Here is a 21,318-nt window from a genome sequence, read left to right as displayed (position 1 = left end):
TCAGTAGAAATGCACATAGTTTAATTTCAGTATACAAACAATATCTTTTATAAAAAAGTAAAAATGTAACCAGGAAAAAGAAATAAATAAGTATTAAGCAGCTAAATTAATATTATAAATTAAATAAATGAGTAAGTAGATAAATATTAAATAGATAAGTATTAATTTATCAAACAAAACAAAAAAACGTGTAAAAAATGTAATGCTTTATTATGACCTCAAATAATTTTTTGTTTGCTGTATATGTCTGAATACATCTGTTGGTTTGCGTCTTAGACAGGAAGCCCACTTCTAACCCTTGAAAATGTTTCAGTGTTTCAGGAGGCGAGCTCTTCGACTTCCTGGCTCAGAAGGAGTCGCTGAGTGAAGAGGAAGCCACAGAATTCATCAAGCAGATCCTCAACGGAGTTCAGTACCTACACTCCAAGAAAATTGCACATTTTGACCTGAAGGTACACACCAAGTTTTTGTCTACGTCTGTCTGAGAGATCCGGAGCCAGTCATATAGCTCCCTATAAATGGCTTGGTTGTGGAGGCGAGAAACAGCTATAACGGTTGCCATGGCAACAGTATAGCTCTTCCTCAAGCAGAGGTGAATTGGCCTTTTCTGAAGAACAATCGGGTCTGTTGCATGGCAACACCTGAAACTTTGCATGACAAAATAGCTATTCACTTTTCTAAGACCTGCCATTGTACTGGCTCTTGGGAATGCATACATGACCCCGTTTCTGTCAACCGTCTGGAAATTCCTTCCTTTCAATCTTTTTAGCCCTTAAACAGCTTCCTCTGCTAATGACAGCTCTAAATAATCACCGTCCCATCATGCGCTGAGATCGTACGTGTGTTTGCACCCCATTCACATGTGTTTTTCGTCCCGGCTGGCCCGGATCCAGACATTCTCACACAAGGTTATCAGCGGCACATGATGAGACATGTCACCCACGCTGTTCTCCGCGATAATCTCCATCCTGTTTTTCTAAGTGCTTCATCTCCATTGTCGCTAGCGCATGCTTGAGCTCTACACGGCCAGCCGGAGACACTCAGAAGTTAGCTAACTCCCTCTCTTGCTTCAGTCAACACACGCTAACCGCTATGTAAACAAAACATAGCATGCTGAAATAAATAAACAAAGATTTAGGAAAGAGCCAGTGACAGGTTGCTGGACATTAGCGTAGCATAACTCCATTTCTCGCTCAAAACAACATATGCTAACTGCTGTGTACAAAAAGTGCCATTCTATGTTTACGAAAGCGTTGTTAACAAAAACAGTTATTTTATCTTACAGCTAAATTCAGTGATTTACAAAGCTAATTAGGTCACTGGATATTAGTTAAGCTTAGCATAACTCACTCTGGTGTTCACAACAGGATATGCTAACTGATAAACAAAATGTGGTGTTCCATTCTCACAAAGTAATTGTTCATAAAAATAGCTACAAAGTTGTTTATAAAAATACAACATATGCTGATATGTAAACTAAATGTGTTGTTCTCACCAAAAAGTGTTCATTAAAATAGCTAATTTAGCTAACAGCTACAGTATGTCACAAAAGTGAGTATACTCCTTACATTTCAGCAACCATTTTAGTTTATCTTCTAAAGGGACAATGCTATAGAAATTAAACTTGGATATATTTTAGAACAGTCAATGTGCAGCTGGTATAGCAGTATAGATTTATTGTCCCCTGAAAATTACTCAACATACAGCCATTATTGTCAAAATAGCTGGCAACAAAAGTGAACTTGTCAAAACTATGTCCAAAGTGTCAATATATTGTGTTAGCACTATTGTTATCTAGCACTTCATTATTCATCCTGGGCATGGAATTGACCAGAGCTGCACAGGTTGTTGCTGGGATCCTCTTCCACTTCTCCATAATGAAATCACGGAGCTGCTGGACGTTAGACACATGGTGCTTCTCCAACATCTGCTTGAGGATGCCCCACAAGTGCTTAATAGTGTTCAGGTCTGGAGACATACTTGGCCACCCCCTTCAGCTTCAGCTTCCTCAGCAAGGCAGTTGTCATCTTGGTGGTGTGTTTGGGATCGTTATCATGTTGGAAAACTGCCGTTCGGTCTAGTTTCTTGAGGGAAGGCATCATGTTCTGCTTCAGAATGTGCAGTACATAATGGAATCCATGTTTCATTCAATGAACTGCAGCTCCTCAGTACCAGCAGCACTCATGCAGCTCCAGACCATGATGCTACCACCACCATGCTTGACTGTAGGCAAGACATAAGTTTCTTGGTACTCCTCACCAGGGAATCGCCACACATGCTGGACAAAATCTGAGCCAGACAAGTTTGTCTTAATCTCATCCGACCATTGGTTTCAGTAATTCATGCTCTTGGATTGGTTGTCTTCAGCAAACTGTTTGCGGGCTTTCTTGTGAGCCAGCTTCAGATGAGGCTTCCTTCTGGGATAACGCCTATGCAAACCGACTTGTTGCAGTGTGCGGCGTATGGTCTGAGCACTGACAAGCTGACCTTCTACTTCTGCAACCTCTAAAGTAATGCTGGCAGCACTCATGCATCTGTTTTTTGAAGCCAGGTTCTGCACCTGACGCACAGAACGGGTGCTAAACTTTGTTGATCGACCCTTGCAAGGCTTATTTTGAGTGGAAACTGCCTTGGAAAACCTCTGTTTGACCCTGACCACTGTAGTGTAACTCAGTTTCAGGGTGTTACTGAACCTCTAATAGCCTTGGCCATCTTTGCGGAGAGCAACAATTCTAATTCTCAAATCCTCAGAGAGTTCATTGTAATGAGATGCCATCTTGAACATCCAGTGGTCAGTCTGGGAGAATTGTATTCAAAGCACCCACATTTAACTGCTTTAAGACAAGATACTCAACTTTGTATGGTCCTGTCAAGCAGACAAAAACATGATGAATAGGACATGTAGTTTCTCATTGGTTTACCAACATATTGCTGTTATCACTCATGGTGTACTCACTTTTGTTGCCAGCTATTTTGACAATAATGGCTGAATGTTGAGTTATTTTCAGGGGACAGTAAATGTATACTGCTATACATGCTGCACATTGACTACTCTAAATATATCCAAGTTTCATTTCTATTGTATTGTCCCTTGAGAAGAAATACTAAAATGGTTGCTGAAATGTGAGGGGTGTACTCACTTTTCTGACATACTATAACTTCAGACATTTAAAATTACCCAGTACTTAGGTCATTGGATGTTAGCTTAGCGTAACACACTCTTATATTCAAAACAGCATATGCTAACTGGTATATAAACAAAATGTGTTGTTCCATGCTAAAAAATAATTGTTTATTAAAATAGCTATTTTAGCTAACAGCTAAATTCAGAGATTTAAAATGTAGTCTAAATGTGTTGTTCAATGCTCACAGCTAATAGCTAAATTCAGAGATTTCAGAAGTAACCACTAATTAGGTCACTGCCCGGTTGAAAAAAAAAACAGCATATACAGGTAGGTTTTGATGCTGGTTTTAGCTGGTTTAAGTTGGTCCTAAACTGGCTTATGCTGGTTTTAAGATGGTTTATGCTGGTCATGCGCTGGTCCTTAGCAGCATAAACCATTTAAAGAGCTAAATCAGCATACCAGCATCAAAACCTACCTAACCAGCATATGCTGTTTTTTTTTCTACAGGGTAGATATTAGCTTAGCATAACTCACTTTCATGTTTGTAACAGCATATGCTAACATATATGTGTTCATGGACCACAAAACCAGTCACAAGGTTAAATTTGACAAAACTGAGATTTATAGGTCACGTGGAAGCTCAATAAATAAGCTTTCTATTGCTGTATGGTTTGTTAGGATAGGACAATATTTGGTCGAGATACATCTATTTGAAAATCTGGAATCTGAGGGTGCAAAAAAATCTAAATACTGAGAAAATCACCGTTAAGGTTGTCCAAATTAGGTTCTTAACAATGCATTTTACAAATCAAAAATTACATTTTGATATATTTGCAATAGGAATTTTACAAAAAATCTTCATGGAACATGATCTTTACTTAATTTCCTAATGATTTTTGGCATAAAAGAAAAATCAAAAATTTTGACCCATGATAGGTATTTTTGGCTATTGCTACAAATATACCCCAGCGACTTAAGACTGGTTTTGTGGTCCAGGGTCACATATAAGCAAAATGTGTTGTTCTATACTCACAAAAGTGTTAATTAAAATGGCTATTTTAGCTAACAGCTGAATTCTGAGATTTCACAAGTAGCCAGTACATTTTTAGAGTGCTAATTCATATAGGCCTACATAGCTTCCTCGCCTTTCTTTTCACATTGACAAGGAGGCAAATCTTTTCTTGTACATCCTAGACATGGCACAATTCCAATGGGAACATAGTGTGTGTCCTCCTCCGCACTCAAAGTCAGCTGGATGCCTCTTTTCACCTCTTAGGTGCGCAGAGGCATTAATATGGGAACATAACAGGTGTTGAGTCCCACGCAGCGTCCCTGAGAATTACACGAAACCTTCAGCCACTTCATCAGCAAGCAAATGGCTGAGGTGGAGGTTAACGTTGATTAGCCAGAAACACACTTGACAAGTATAGCATTTACAGAGATGGAGTTGAAAATAGAAAGCTTATATCTCCTTTGATGTTTACGTTGTCATGAACAATACAAAAGTAGTTTGCAAAGCTACAATTTGATTTCAGTTTCGCTCTTTCACGTTTCATTCAATCAATACATTTTTCCTTACATTTTAGTCAAAAAGAACTTGTGTAGTTTTTAAAACTATAGATCATGTACAGTTGAGGTCAAAAAGTTTACATACACCTTGCAGAATCTGCAAAATGTTAATTATTTGACCAAAATAAGAGGGATCATACAAAATGCTAATTTTTTATATCTAGTACTGACCTGAATAAGAAATTTCACATAAAAGACGTCATGTTTACATAGTCCACAAGAGAATATAGTAGTTGAATTTATAAAAATGACCCCATTCAAAAGTTAACATAGACTTGATTCTTAATAATGTGTTGTGTTTTGTTGCTTAGTGATAGTTGTTATGAGTCCCTTCTTGTCCTGAACAGTTAAACTGCCTGCTGTTCTTTGGAAAAATCTTTCAGGTCCAACAAGTTTTTCTGTATTTTTGTGTATTTGAACCCTTTCCAACAATGACTATGATTTATGAGGTCCAAATTTTCAAGCTAAGGACCACCGAGGGACTCATATATATAAAATAAGAAAATAAGAAAAATCTACAAATCTTTATTCTGTTCAAAAGTTTTCACACCCTTGCTATTAATGCTTTGTTTTTCCTTCTGGAGCATCAGTAAGAGTTTGAACTTTCTGTTATAGTTGGATATGAGTCCCTCAGTTGTCCTCAGTATGAAAAGATTGATCCCAAAATCATATAGTCATTGTTGGAAATGAATTTGGGTTAAAATATACAAAAATGCTGAAAAACCAAAGAATTTGTGGGACCTAAAGGATTTTTCTGAAGAACAGCAGGCAGTTTAACTGTTCAGGACAATCAAGTGACTCAAATGTATTAAGAATCAAGTGCATGTTAACTTTTAAACAGGGTCATTTTTAAAAATTCAACTATTATTTTCTCTTGTGGACTATGTAAACAGCTTTTATGTGAAATATCTTATTCAGGTCAGTACTAAATAAAAAATAACATACATTTTGTATGATCTCTCTTATTTTGGTAAAATAATTAACGTTTTGCAGATTCTGAAAGGTGAATGTAAACTTTTGACCTCAACTGTACATAATATAGAACAAATAAATATCAGACATTCCATGCATGGAATAATTAAAGGATTACAAAAACTACAAACAAAAATTGTGAATAATGAATGACCGGTTCGGTGCCGTCATACTGTGACACCCAAAATGTTTATGAAAATGGGCTGTAAATTGATTATGATGTTGATTACGTATTTTTACATGACGGTTTGTGGTTTCAGTTTGTTATTCATTTGGTTTTCAGCCTGAAAATATCATGCTGCTGGATAACAATGTTCAGCTCCCACGGATCAAACTTATCGACTTCGGTTTGGCGCATAGGATCAAGGACGGAGTGGAGTTCAAAAACATTTTTGGGACTCCAGAATTTGTTGGTAAGTTCAAAAGTTTAGATGTAAAACGCAAAGTAAGTGCTTCATTTCCATATTATCGAAAAGGCATTGATGTGTCAGATGTGCCTGAAATTCTCTACCATCTTTGGACATCCCACATTGTTGTTTTGAATGAAATGTAGCTGATGCCTGTAACCTGATTTATTTTCAGCTCCAGAGATAGTCAACTATGAGCCGCTGGGATTAGAGGCAGACATGTGGTGAGAACTCTTAAGCACATCACGCTTTGTACTTTACATACAGCGAGCGGCTATGGCTTAACCATGTGCTCTACTTCTGCCCCTCTGTTTCCTCCAGGAGCATCGGAGTCATCACATACATCCTGTGAGTGTGAACAGAGGAATGTGGATTCCTTCTTCTCTGACAGGACATCCAGACATTCATAGACATGATTGATAGATTCCATCGAGTTTCGTACACAGGTCACATGCTGAACAAATGAATTGATGAAGTGTGAATAATGATCAGACGTTCTCATAATAGGTCGCACATATTACACAATAACAATGCTACACCCATTGCTAATGTGAACACGATCGGGACTCATTCATTAGGTCATTTATTGGGTGGAACATTGCTTTTTATTAATGAGATGAATATCTGATCGCACCCAGTATGTTTAGTTTGTTGGGTGTTTGTGTTTCGATTAATAAATCTATCAATAATATTGTAGAATTGAGATCTTAACTTCTTTATTTGAAATATAGATCACCTAAATTGTTAATATAATAGAATAAACAATATCCAATTATAAAAAATCATTCAAAAGTTTGGGGTCATTGAGATATTTTTGAAATATGTTTCTTATTCTCACCAAGGCTGCATTAATTTGATCACAAATATAGTAATTTACAATTATTATATCTATAATTGTTTGTTGTTAGATTTTTAAATAAGTTTTATTTCATTTAAATATATTTTAAATATCCTTGCTGAATAAAAAGTATTAATGTCTTTCCAACAAAATTTAAGTATTATTAAATAAATAAGTAGTATTAAAAATAAATAAGTGCAGATAAAATATTCTGCAGATAAATTCATAGATACACTACCAGTCAAAAGATTTTTTTTGTTTACAATGTTTTCTGCATTTATTTGATCTAAAATACAGCAAGCTGTAATATTGTGAAATATTTTTACTATTTAAAAGAACTGCTTTCTATTTGAATATTTTAAAATGTAAATATTTTATAAATATTTTAAAATGTAATTTATTCCTGTGATCAAATCGAAATTGTCAGCATCATTAATCCAGTCCATCACACGATCCTTCAGAAATCATTCTTATATGCTAATTTGCGGTTCAAGAAACATTATTATTATTATTATTATTATTATTAATTATTATTATTATTATCCATATGTAAAACAGTTGAGTACATTTTTCAGGATTCTTTGATGAATAGAAAGATCCAAAGATCAGCATATAAAATAAAATAAAAACATTTGTAACATTATACACTATACCATTCAACAGCTTGGAGTTAGTACATTTTTTGGGGGGAAAGAAATTATAGATATTAATAATTTTATTTAGCAAGGATGCTTTAAATTGATCAAAAGTGATTATAAAGACATTTATAATTTACAGAATATTTCTATTGCAAAAAATGCTGTTCTTCTCAACTTGAATAATTCTGAATTAATTATGCTCTTTTGTAGAAGACTGTAGCTGTTTTCTACATAATAATAATAATAATGTTTTTCAAGCATCATATTAGAATGATTTCTGAAGGATCATATGACTGGAGTAGTAATGCTAAAAATTCAGTTTTGAAATCAGGAATAAATTACATTTTAAAATGTATTTCAATAGAAAGCAGTTCTAAAATAGTAAAAAATGTTTCAAAATGTTACTGTTTTTGCTGTACTTTGGATTAAATAAATGCAGGCTTGATGAGCAGAAGAGACTTCTTTAAAAAAAAACATAAAAAATCTTACTGTTAAAAACATTTGAACGGTAGTGTATGAATGACAAAAATTAAATAAATATGGAATGAACAGTTCGTATGGTCATGTATTCAGTGAGAGTTGTAATAGTAAATAAATATATAAGTGAATAATGAATGACAGGTTGAGCCTTGGGCTGCCAGACAGTAGCACCCATACTGTTACACCCAGCGCCATTATGAACATAATTATGGCATTTAACAGCTGTCTGATGCATGAACTATGGGAGCACGTGTTTGGATTCCACTTTCGGATCAGTTTCAGGAATTAATTAACAGGAATTTCCAATGTGCTTCTACATAGGTCAAGTATTTGTCTCTCTGTTCCAGATTAAGTGGGGCATCGCCATTCCTGGGCGACTCCAAGCAGGAAACCCTAGCAAACATCTCAGCAGTGAACTATGAATTTGATGAGGAGTTCTTCGGGAGCACCAGTGAACTGGCCAAAAGCTTCATCAGACAGCTGCTGGTGAAAGATACGAGGTGAGAGGTCAAATCAGGTTCAGCCGCATTGTTTTACTGCAGGAAATCCTGTTTTATGTAGTTTTCTTATAAGCACATGCATAAAAAAATGAAAAGTGTTAACATGCACTTTAATAAGCCAAATGGGATTAATGAAATCTTACATCAGATGCCAGTTTTTTTAATTTACACTGTTGGACAGGTATGAGCATGCAGTTTTCATCCATCAAAGCATGGTAAATGTTGGTCACAAACACAAGATTTACTTTAAATTTCACCAAGCTGATTACTCACAAAAAACTCCCACAGTCATGTTTTCATGTTTCATGTTTCCATGCCATTTTAAATCTTATTTTGACATAACAAAGTGCTTATATCTAAGTGTGTAAGTTGTTTATTTACTTTTTAAATTAGTCTTCCTGTTAACGGCATTACAGTGCCTTGCGAAAGTATTCATACCCACTTTTTTTCCACATTTTGTTATATTGCTGCCTTAGGCTAAACTGCTTTAAATTCGTTCTTTCCCACATCAGTCTACACACCACAATGGCAAATCAAAAAACAGGTTTTTAACATGTTTGCAAATTTATTAAAAATATAAAAATCTTAAAGGATTCCATTGCATGGTTATTCATTCCCTTATCTGGAACATGTGAAATTGTGCTCAGGAGTATTCATATTGCTTGTAGATGTTACTACACTTAGAGTGAAGTAACAGGGTTGGTTCAACCCACACATCTGGGGAAGAGTTCAGAAAAAATTCTGCTGCATTGAAGGTTCACCGAAGCATGTAGCCATAATGGTAGAAGTTTGGAACAACCAGGACTCTTCCTAGAGCTGGCCTCCTGGCCAAACTAAGCAATTCATGGAGAAGGGCCTTGGTTAGACTGGTGACCAAGAACCTGACCTGATGGTCACTCTAGTTGAGCTCCATGATCATATGCGGAGATAGGAGAAACTTACAGAAGGACAAACATCACTGGAATACTTTATTGATCTGGGCTTTATGGCAGTGTGGCAAGACTCAATCCTCTCCTCAGTGAAGACACATGAAAACACATTCGGAATTTGTAAAAAAGCACCTAAAGGACCCTCAGACTGTGAGAAACCTCAATCCCAAGCCTCATGTTTGAAGGAAACCAGGCACTGCTCATCACCTTAAGAGTACCATCTCAAAAGTAAAGTATGGTGGTAGCAGCCTCATGCTGTGGGGCTGTTTTTCAGCGGCAGGGACTGAGGGACTCGTCAGAGTAGAAGAAAAGCTCAATGCACCAAAATATTGAGATAGCCTTAATGCAAACCCAGTCTAGAGCATCCAGAACCTTCCTACAGGGCAATGACCCTAAACACAATTGGTTTATAAACAACTCTGTGAATGTCCTTGAGTGGCTCAGCCAGAGCCTGGACCTGAACCCAGTCAAATATTTCTGGAGAAACCTGAAAATGTGCATCTACCCCCATCCAACCTGACAGAGTTTGAGAGGTAAAGAGATGAGGAGAAGAATGGCATATAATTGCCAAATGCTGATGGACAAAGCTTGTCGAATCATACACAAAAAACTTGAGGCTGTAAAGGTGCTTCAGCTAAGTACTGAGTTAAGGGTATGAATACTTATGCAAGGTACTCATTTAAGTTTTTTATTTTTAATACATTTATGAAGTTGTGACAATTCTGTTGTTGCTTTGTCATTATGGTGTATGGAGTGTAGATTGATGTGGAAAAAAGTCATTTAAAGCAGTTTAAGGCAGAAGACACCAACATAAAACTTAAAAAAAATGAAGGGCTATGAATACTTTGGCAAGGCACTGTATATTGTTCATTCAGACTGATTCACGAACGTGAAACATGCACAAACACAAGAGGCGGGATTTATCGCATGAACAAATCACAGCTGAACATAACCAGTCATTTCCAATAATATCGCAATGAAAGCATTGCATCCTCTCATGTGACTTTCCCCCATTCATTCCCAGTTACCCCCCCCCCCCCACCAAACTCACTGCACGATTTAGGGGTCTGTTAAAACTCAATGGGCTTAGGGGAAGCGAGATAGACGTGGACTCGTTCTGTAACTTTACTTGTTGGTGTCGCTATCGGACAAGTGATTTTTACACTTTTTGATGTTACGTTGTTTGATTTTTGTACTACAAACGTTTTGTCATCCAATATTTTGAGAATGCACTGCCTTCCTTTCCTCCTCGGAGGAAACATCCTTTTCCAAATGAAGTTTCTACCTCACATTTTTCTTAGTTTTTCTGTTTCCATTACTTTTTTCTGTCTCCAAGTTGTTCTTTTGCATTTACCTTCAGTTTTCTGTGTGTTTGTTTTCTTCGCAGAAAGAGGCTTAAGATACAAGACGCACTCAACCACCCCTGGATTAAGGTAACCACTTAAACAGTTGAAAGCATGTTTATCTAATCTTATGTGGCTTTTTGAAATGAATGCTTCTTAATGCCATTATAACAAACAGGAGTGTTGAACTTTACTCTGCTGTTGTGCACAGAATGAACTGACCTCGGGTTTTACACACATCATTAAGACACATATGGCAGGAAAACATGCTGTAAACATGCAATATGTTATACGCATTATATGCGTTCAAAGGCAAAGTTCACACAAAAGTGAAAATTGTCATAATTTACTCACCCTCATGTCGTTTCAAACCTGTTATTTTCTTTCTTCTGTGGAGCACAGATTAAAATATATTAAGAAGCATTTCAGTGTTTTTATTTTTATCATACAGTGGGGTCCAATGTTGACTCTGTTAACTTTCATTTAATGGTAAAGAAAAACAGTTGAAACATTTTGAAAAGATTTGAAATGACACAAGGGTGAGCAAATAATGTCAAAAAGATCATTTTTGGGTAAACTGTCTCAACCAAAAACGCCAAATCCTGGTATTACCTTGTTGGCCAAATACTAGATGCACGTATGCATGCAAGTCTTGATCATGGTAGCAATCGCATGTTGATGAACTCTTCTAAACAACGACTGAATCCTGTGTGTACCATGCCGTTCTCCTCATCCTAACATCTCAAGACCAGCATTAACTCCACTTCCTCCTGCCTGGATCTGCTGCTTACCTGTGCGTGAGTTGAGTGCTTTGTCTTCCTGGAGAAAAAGCAAACTAGCTTCTTACTCGTTCTTCCTCCTAATTTCCTCCCAAAGACCCACAAAGGGCCAGAGGACAACAGCGCCACTGTAGAGGCACAAGCGAAAGTGGAATCGCAACAGCTGGAGACCAAACGCCTGAAAGAGTACACCATTCAATCCCACTCCAGCATGCCACCCAACAACACCTATATCAATTTCGAGCGTTTCGCCAATGTTCTGGAGGACATCTCATTGGTGGAAATGGGTCTTGAAAATGTAGCTCAGAAGCGGGAATCCCTTCAGGATGACGTTGAGGCACTTCTTTCCATCTACAGTGAGAAAGAAGCTTGGTATAAAGAAGAAAGCGAAAGCATACGGCAGGAGCTCTCGCAGGTGCGCTATGAGTTTCGTAAAGCAGAGGCGTTGAGGAAAGGCCTCCAGGAGGACTTGAGAACAACCGACGCCAGCTTAGCCAGCATGGACAGTCGATACCTAACTAGAGAAGCCCAGCTGAGCTCTCTCAGACAGGAGCTGAACGCAGAACTCAGATGGTTGCAGGAGGTTATAGGATCACTAAATGGAGAGGCTGGAAAGGGGTTGGGATCCATCTCAGCTCTGAACAACGAGATGAACGAGGCCCTGAAGGAGCTGCTGAGCAGGGCTTGTGGTGGCAAATTATGTCCTCAAGTGCAGCCAGACATTTCTGAGTCTAGCTAGTGGAGATTAGACTGCAGTTGTAATACTTTGGGATTAGGAGCATTGCAGGATGTGTAGTCAGAGGCGTAGCTGATTAAATAGCAACCATTGTAAAAGAAATGTATGATTTTGTTTCCCCATATTTGGGGCAATATTTTATAAGCATTAGTCTGTGGATAACATCTTGTCCACTTCAAGAAATTCCTGAGCTTGCCCATGCACTTTTATGTTTTAAGAATTCAACCAGCAACCAGCAAGTCAGAATAATGCGAACATTACCACTTGTGTAATATTTATGAGCCAAGATAATAAGGTCCCAAGGCATACATTAATGCAAAGTTCTGTCATGAAACTCTAGATGGCACAGGCGATAGGTTCTCAGATATACTCAGATATAAACACATCATTACTCACATGTCGCAACTGATTGGTTTCTTTTTCCATCAGAATCCAATGAGATTGCTGCTGAACATGCAAATACTTAGCTAGTGCTTGCTGTAGCAGTTGCAGCGCTTCAGAAACCCTCCACCTTCCCAGCTCCACCTGTATAGATCTGCTACTGGTTGATTTTGTGTATGTTATTTATGGGGGTTATTTCATATGTTATATGTGTAGCAGCAGTTTTTAGACACTTTGAGACAAGTTTGGATTTAAATTTAGAGTATTTATGCAAAAGTCAGAGTTTAAAATTGATTTGTAATTTTGTATTTAATACCATAAAATAATTACGTTATGCACATGTCGGTACTCTATACGGCATTCAAACAGCATACTTTTAAATTAATCGTATTTATCAAGATGGTTGTTCTTGTCAGTGTTATTTAAGATTTCTTTAATTTATGGTCAAATACTGACCAAACATCTACAATTTTTTTTTTTTACAGTAATAGCAAAAAGTTAAAATGATGTCAGCCTTTATGATTTCATTCCATCTTTATGCATGGGTTGTTTTTCTTAGACAGATTTTCTTACAGATGCAATAAATATGATTGTGGACATAAATTGTAACGTTCTTAGTTTTGTTTTTTTCTTTAATTCTAATTTATTTGTGAATGTACCTATTTTAAGCACTACATGCTCGTTGCCAGTTTTAATTTTGTATTTAAACTGACTTTTCTTTCTTGCACATGTAATTTAGTGTATCTTCCTGTTACTTTATACTTTAATTTCTATCAAAAAGTCATTGTTGTGATATGTGTATTGATTTGTGAACTTCAGCACTTGGACATTTTCTCCAGCATGTCATGCCAGTATTGACGTAAACAGTGATGTTATTTCTTTCCATACTGAATAAAGCACTGGAATGGTGATTACAGTACATACAGTACCTCACGCTGATTATTAGTCCTGCAGCTGGCTGTGGTGCATTGTGGGATAGAGTGAGATAAACTGTACTCAGTCCCTCGGGGGGTGTGTTTCTTGGAACTTGTGCAATTATGTGTTGAGGCATCACTTTTACTATTGCACATAATAGGACTAGGACTCTAAATGGTGAACTTATATAAACACTGGTTGTGATACAGACATGAATGATACCTCAAATCATGTGGTTTATTATGAGGCTTAAGGTTTTTCACCTGGTAGTTGATAAACTGGGCAAATCCAAATACTTATATTGAAAGGTTGATAATGTGATTGTTTTTTCTTTAGCCCGTAAACCCCAGACAAGCCCTGGTGCGACGACAATCTGTGGTGAACATTGAGAACTTCAGGAGACAATATGCCCGGAGGAGATGGCAGGTAGGACTCAACCATTTAGCACTTTAATGGCAAATTGATATGGAATTGTTGCTATATTTGTGCCCAATGAATTTGTACAGATAATTTGAGTATGTTTATCTGCACTTTTTATTGAACCTTGTTTGTACGTATTTTACGAGGTGGCCAAATCAGCGATTTTGTATGATTTCTGTGACGGTTAAGTGTAGGGGCGGGGTTAAGGTGTGGTCCTTCGTACGAATTCTTACAAATGTGCCACCTCGTAAAATATGTAAGATTTTTTACAAATCATATGAATTCATACAAGTGAGTTTGCACAAAATCCTACGAATTTGCCACCTCATAAAATATGTATGATTTTTCACATATAGTATGAATTCGTACAAGTGAGGTTGTACAAATTTGAGATTGGGTTGGTTCTGTAGTATTTTGCGTCATGCCACTCGCATCCAGTGTAGACACGGTGTAGGGCTTTTTTCTGATTAAAATGTGATAGTTTTCTGTGACAGTTAAGTTTAGCGGCAAAGTTAGGTGTGCTCCTTCGTACGAATTTGCCACCTCGTAAAATGTACGATTTTTCACAAATCATATGAATTTGTACGAGTAAGGTTGTATGAATTCATACGAATTTGCCACCTCATCAAATATGTAAGATTTTTCAGAAATCATATGAATTTATACGAGTGAGTCATACTAATTCATAAAAATTAGCCACCCTGTCAAATATGTACGAATTGCTGTAAGATCGGGTTGGTTCTAGATGGGTTTAAGTGCAATATTAAAATGTCTAAAAAACACTCCGCCTTACACCAGACGTGAGCAGCATGACAAATAGTATTTTGTCACACCGCTCGTGTCCGGTGTAAGGCGATGTGTTTTTTAGACATTTGACCATTGCTCTTAAATCCTGTAAGGTTCAGATGTGTGATTTTATGTATAACACCGTGTCTACACCGGACGCGACAGTTGTTGTGTCGTGCCTTGCCGTGCTGCAACAGCTTAAAAAAGCGACCTTTGCTAATTATTTTAACTTTGTGTCAGAACATCATAAATAGAACTAGGCATCAGTTTACTGTTGGAGATTTATTGTGTTGTGCCACACCACACCACATCCAGTGTACAGTCGTGGCCAAAAGTTTTGAGAATGACACAAATATTAGTTTTCACAAAGTTTGCTGCTCAACTGCTTTTAGATCTTTGTTTCAGTTGTTTCTGTGATGTACTGAAATATAATTACAAGCACTTCATACGTTTCAAAGGCTTTTATCGACAATTACATGACATTTATGCAAAGAGTCAGTATTTGCAGTGTTGGCCCTTCTTGTTCAGGACCTCTGCAATTCGACTGGGCATGCTCTCAATCAACTTCTGGGCCAAATCCTGACTGATAGCAACCCATTCTTTCATAATCACTTCTTGGAGTTTGTCAGAATTACTGGGTTTTTGTTCGTCCACCCGCCTCTTGAGGATTGGCCACAAGTTTTAAGATCTGGAGAGTTTCCAGGCCATGGACCCAAAATTTCAACGTTTTGGTCCCCGAGCCACTTAGTTATCACTTTTGCCTTTTGCTCCATCATGCTGGAAAATGCATTGTTCTTCACCAAACTGTTGTTGGAAGAAGTTGCTGTTGGAGGGTGTTTTGGTACCATTCTTTATTCATGGCTGTGTTTTTGGGCAAAATTGTGATTGAGCCCACTCCCTTGGATGAGAAGCAACCCCACACATGAATGGTCTCAGGATGCTTTACTGTTGGCAGCGCTCACCTTTTCTTCTCCGGACAAGCCTTTTTCCAGATTCCCCAAACAATCGGAAAGAATATGACTTTGCCCCAGTCCTCAGCAGTCCATTCGCCATACTTTTTGCAGAAGATCGATCTGTTTTTTTGGAGAGAAGTAGCTTCTTTGCCGCCCTTCTTGACACCAGGCCATCTTCCAAAAGTCTTGGCCTCACTGTGCGTGCAGATGCGCTCACACCTGCCTGCTGCCATTCCTGAGCAAGCTCTGCACTGGTGGCACTCCGATCCCGCAGCTGAATCCTCTTTAGGAGACGATCCTGGCACTTACTGGACTTTCTTGGACGCCCTGAAGCCTTCTTAACAATGCAGTGGAAAGTTTTTTTCGGGATTAAGTTAATTTTCATGGCAAAGAAGGACTATGCAATTCATCTGATCACTCTTCATAACATTCTGGAGTATATGCAAATTGCTATTATAAAAACTTAAACAGCAACTTTTCCAATTTCCAATATTTATGTAATTCTCAAAATTTTGTCCAGGACTGTAGACTGCATCACTGAATAAAATGGGTTAGATCAACATTATCTCATGGCCTATTCCATATATATTTTACATTTTTGTATAATTTCTATAATGGTAAGTTTAGGGGCGGGGTTAGGTGTGGTCCTCTGTACAAATTCCTACAAATTTGCCACCTTGTAAAATATGTAAGATTTTTCGCAAATCGTATGAATTAGTACGAGTGAGGTTTTACGAGTGAGGTTGTACGAATTTATTCAAATGTTCAACCTCATAAAATATGTACGATTTTTCACAAAATGTATAAATTTGTATGAGTGAGGTTGTACAAATCTGTACAAGTTAACCAAATATGTACTAAGAGATGTCTACACTGGACGGGACAAAGCAACTGCAACTGCAAATCATTTGAACTTTGTGTCAGTACGCCACATTTAGTGTAGACTACATCATTGATTATTATGGATTCTATACAACTAGACATGTCAAAAAGTTCTTAGCTGATTGGCTTGCAATTTTTGCAGGTCATGCAATTTTTCGGCTCGAGTTGACATTTTTCAACTTGCGCGGAAGACACAATATCGCATGTTCGCGGCAATCGCATCGCCTCAATTCGCATCATTCCTGTCATCGGACAAGAATTTGTGTCTATTCACATCTTTGCACTGACTTTGAATGTAATCTATTGACGTAAAATTTAATTCACTTTTAGTGTATACACACCATAAGAGTTTTTAATGGTATGAAAAGGGAAAATATAAAATACAGTAAAAAGGTGAAATATTAAAATTTAAAATGAATGTTTTCTTTTTCAGTATATTTTAAAATGTAATTTATTCTTATGATGCAAAGGTGAATTTTCATCATCATTACTCCAGTCTTCAGTGTCACATGATCCTTCAGAAATTATTCTAATATGCTGATTTGTTGCACGAGAAACATTTCTTCTTATTATTAATGATAATCATGCTGCTTAATATTTTTGTAGAAACCATGACATTTTTCAGGATTCTTTGATTAAGAAAGTTCAAAAGAACATTTATTTGAAATATAATTTTTTGTAACATTATAAATGTTCTGTCAATTTTGATAAAATTAATGCATCCTTGATGGATAAAAGAGTTCATTTATTCCAAATGTTTTTTAAAATCGTACTGACCACAAACTTTTAAAACTTTGTTGTGTTTAGTCTAAAATTTCTGACATTTAATATTGTCTCTGCTTTCCCATAGCTTTCTTTTAGAATCGTGGCTCTCTGCAACCACTTGACACGCATGATGAAGAAAGGTCACCCCAAAACACAGGTATGTCACGGACCCTGCTCAATTATACTCCATTAAGCATTTCCAAGAATAATAACAGTCTGGCTGTAGTAAATCCAGCAGTCTCCAGGCAATATTGTCAAATAATAAGACCAGTTAAACCATGAGAACGCCTCAGATGTCTTACCCAAGGCCACATATTTTGGCATGTTGATATCAGTCGAATCCTGTTTCAAGAATGCATCTCAATATCATTTACAGGACAAACCCAAATTAGGATACGTAGGTCGAACAGTGGCCATGTTCGAAAGAGAATGTGAGAGCGATCAAGAAGAGGAGGTGATGCTGAGGAGACCCCGAACCAGAAAGAGAAGTAGCACTTCCTGAAACTCCCTGCTGCTCCGCCAACCGACCACAGTACAAACATCGCATCCGCATGCTGGTTTTGAGGTGAACCAGTAGCGTGTTTGCCGTTTTCAAATGCACACGAGTTGAGTTGTTTTTAGAAAGCGTGCTGAGGTCTGATTGTGGCTTGTTTGTCTTCATAGAGATGCAATTATTATTCATCAGCACATCTGTAAACATGATGCAAGTGCAATTGTGGCAAATATAGAAAGAAAACAGTCGTTCATGTTTTAAAGCCATGTATAAATGTATTAATGTACATAATGGGATAAGGAAGAGTTTACTGGATGTATTACAGGTTTCTATGTATAATGTTAAATATATATGTTTAACGTCACTTGCGCCACTTTGCCTTGAGCCTTGGCTGTCTTAATATGTGCCACAACATATTTGCATTCCTTTATTGAAATGGCTTAAGGTTTTATTTGCATGACTGATATAGCCAACTTCATTTATTCTATTCTATTCTATATTGTTTTGTTGTTGTATCAAGGTGCGGTCACATTTACTGTTATTTAACAAAAAATTTCCCCTAGCAGATTTCGCAGCAGGTTCAAGTTAGTTTTTTAGGATTTTGCCAGTTTGACATTTTATCATGTTTTTTTCCCCTGACTGTGCCTTTAAATTATTCAGAATGCATGAAACAGTCGCAGAACCACTGCGTTTTTATCACGATCCAAACGAACATGCTACATATAGTATAAGCAGTTTTTGATGTTGGATTGTATAATTCAAAATTTAATGCAAAAACAGAATGGTCTAACCTTAGCTTTGTGATAAAATGCAACGAAAACATATCTTAACGAAACAAAAACAGCAAACGGGCTGAATATGACGAAAATTTACTCTCTGACAGCAGGTGGCGCTTATGTAACACCAGCAATATAGCATTTCTTTGGTTACTGCAGTTTTAAGAACTACGTTAATATGCATTATATACGACAGTGTTTTAGTGCCACTTTAAAAAATTCAAAAAATCTAAGATTAAAGTCGTAATATTTTGAGAATAAAGTCAAAATTACGAGAATGAAGTTGAAATATTATGAGAATAAAGTCGAAATCTTTCTACAGTACAGTCAAAATTATGAGAATAAAGTTGAAATGTTTCGAAAATAAAGTCAAAATTATGAGAATAAAGTCTAAAATAAGTTTCAGTCAATTTCATTAAATTTCCGAGACATTCATTTCATTCTCGAAACATTTCGACTTTATTCTCAAAACATTCCGATTTTATTATAACTTTCATTGTAACATTTCGACTTCATTCTCGAAACATTTCGACTTTATTCTTGAAACATTTCGACTTTATTCTCAAAATATTACAACTTTACTCTCGTAACTTCGACTTTATTCTCAAAACATTCCGATTTTATTATAACTCTCATTGTAACATTTCGACTTCATTCTCAAAACATTCAGATTTTATTATAACTTTCATTGTAACATTTTGACTTCATTCTCAAAATATTACAACTTTACTCTCGTAACTTCGACTTTACTCTCAAAACATTCTGATTTTATTATAACTCTCATTGTAGCATTTCAACTTCTTTTTTGAAACATTTTGACTTTATTCTCGAAATATTACGACTTTACTCTCGTAACTTCGACTTTATTCTCAACTTTCCAATTTTATTATAACTCTCATTGTAACATTTTGACTTCATTCTCAAAACATTTCGACTTTATTCTTGAAACATTTCGACTTTATTCTCAAAATATTACGATTTTACTCTCGTAACTTCAACTTTATTCTCATAATTTCGACTTTGTTCTCTAAACATTTAAACTTTATTCTCGTAATTTCGACTTTATTCTCGAAATATTTCGACTGTATTCTCAAAGTATTTCGACTTTATTCTCATAACTTTGACTTCATTCTCGAAGTATTTCGACTTTATTCTCAAAATGTAACGACTTCAATCTTGTAATTTTAGATTTTTATTTTTTTTAATGTGGCACTAAGATGCATTCGTAATCATATGGAAATAAGATAAAAAGAAATCTGTCTAAGCTTTCCTGAAGACAGTCAGTTCCCCCAGAGATACATTCATATGAACCCCTCAGTACAGTATTTAGAACTTTCTTCCTAAATTCTACACATCGTGAACGGTAAGCTTGCTCTGCCTGATACAGTATTTTCTTCTCTTCATGTTCGTCTTCAGCGTCTCTGGCTTCAGTTAACGGCCGTTTCCAGTTGGTTTATTTGCCCAGTCAAAGAATTATTTGTGTGTTATTAATAGTTTAAAAAGTTTTTCGACCATCAGTCAGAAGTGTATACAGTTAACAGGGATCTCCTGTCAATTAACAGTACTGTTTACATCACTTAGGCACTTGTACCGGATTGCCAGTTGTTTGAAAAAGTATACCGTTTGCATAATTCAAACCCGCTTACCATTTGATCTGGTATATCTCCCAGCACTAGTCAAGTTTCTCTCGCGAATTTACAAATCTGCTTGAAAGTCGCTTCTATATGAGCCCAGCTTTCTATGCCCAGCCCAGCTATTTATGATGCCGTTTTAGTGCAACGTGAAAATTAAATGAGAATTAAATCATATGAGAATGAAATCAAAGCAATTAAAGTTCTCATATTTTGAGAGTATAGCATGCACATGCAGATGGTCCAGATTGGAAGAACTGGGAGAAATTGCCAGGCCACCGGAATTTATTTGAATATATGTAGGATTATTAGAAGAAATCATACCATGTGTTATACTCGCAGGGACAGTATGCTTGGAAATAATATTTCACATCTTTTTGCCCATTTGCATGTGGAAAAGGCTAGATATACACTCAAAATATTTAACATTTTAATATACCTTCAATCTCGTAATTTTGACTTTTTTTCTCAAAATATTTAGGCTTTATTCTCATAATTTTGATTTTACTTTTGAAATATTCAGACTTTATTGTTGAAATATTTGGACTATTCTCTAAATATTTCAAGTTTATTCTCAAAATATTTTGACTTTATTCTCATTATTTTGATTTTACTCTCGAAATATTTTGATTTTACTCTCGAAATATTTTGACTTTATTCTCATAATTTTGACTTTACTCTAGAAATATTTTGACTTTATTTTCATAATTTTGACTTTACTCTAGAAATATTTTGACTTTATTTTCGAAATATTTTGACTATTCTTGGAATATATTAACTTTATTCTCTAAATATTTTGACTTTATTGTCTAAACATTTTGACTTTATTCTCGTAATTTTGACTTTTCTCTAGAAATATGTTTACTTTATTGTCAAATTATTTTGACTATTTGGAAAAAAATTAACTTTTCTCTAAATATTTAGACTTGATTCATGTAATTTTGACTTTACTCTAGAAATATTTTGACTTTATTGTTGAAATATTTTGACTATTCACGTA

General features: G+C 36.2%; 1 protein-coding gene across 2 annotated transcripts; it reads left to right on the top strand.

The window, feature by feature from the left end:
* The first annotated feature begins 319 nt into the window (after positions 1 to 319).
* On the top strand, positions 320 to 20,926 carry dapk2b (death-associated protein kinase 2b). 2 transcript variants are annotated; one of them, XM_073831529.1, is made up of 9 exons: positions 320 to 452; positions 5,950 to 6,079; positions 6,249 to 6,297; positions 6,395 to 6,421; positions 8,377 to 8,529; positions 10,846 to 10,891; positions 13,949 to 14,038; positions 17,504 to 17,575; positions 17,795 to 20,926. In XM_073831529.1, the coding sequence occupies exons 2-9, from the start codon at positions 5,962 to 5,964 to the stop codon at positions 17,918 to 17,920; spliced, it is 681 nt and encodes a 226-aa protein (XP_073687630.1). In that variant the 5' UTR covers positions 320 to 452; positions 5,950 to 5,961; the 3' UTR covers positions 17,921 to 20,926. The 2 variants fall into 2 exon arrangements, with proteins under 2 accessions (XP_073687630.1, XP_073687629.1); XM_073831528.1 differs by lacking the exons at positions 13,949 to 14,038; positions 17,504 to 17,575; positions 17,795 to 20,926 and adding an exon at positions 11,678 to 13,568.
* The last annotated feature ends 392 nt before the right edge of the window (positions 20,927 to 21,318 follow it).

Source organism: Garra rufa, chromosome 25, assembly GCF_049309525.1.
Source record: "Garra rufa chromosome 25, GarRuf1.0, whole genome shotgun sequence".
Taxonomy (NCBI): Eukaryota; Metazoa; Chordata; class Actinopteri; order Cypriniformes; family Cyprinidae; genus Garra; species Garra rufa.
This window is presented reverse-complemented; position numbering and strand designations above follow the sequence as displayed.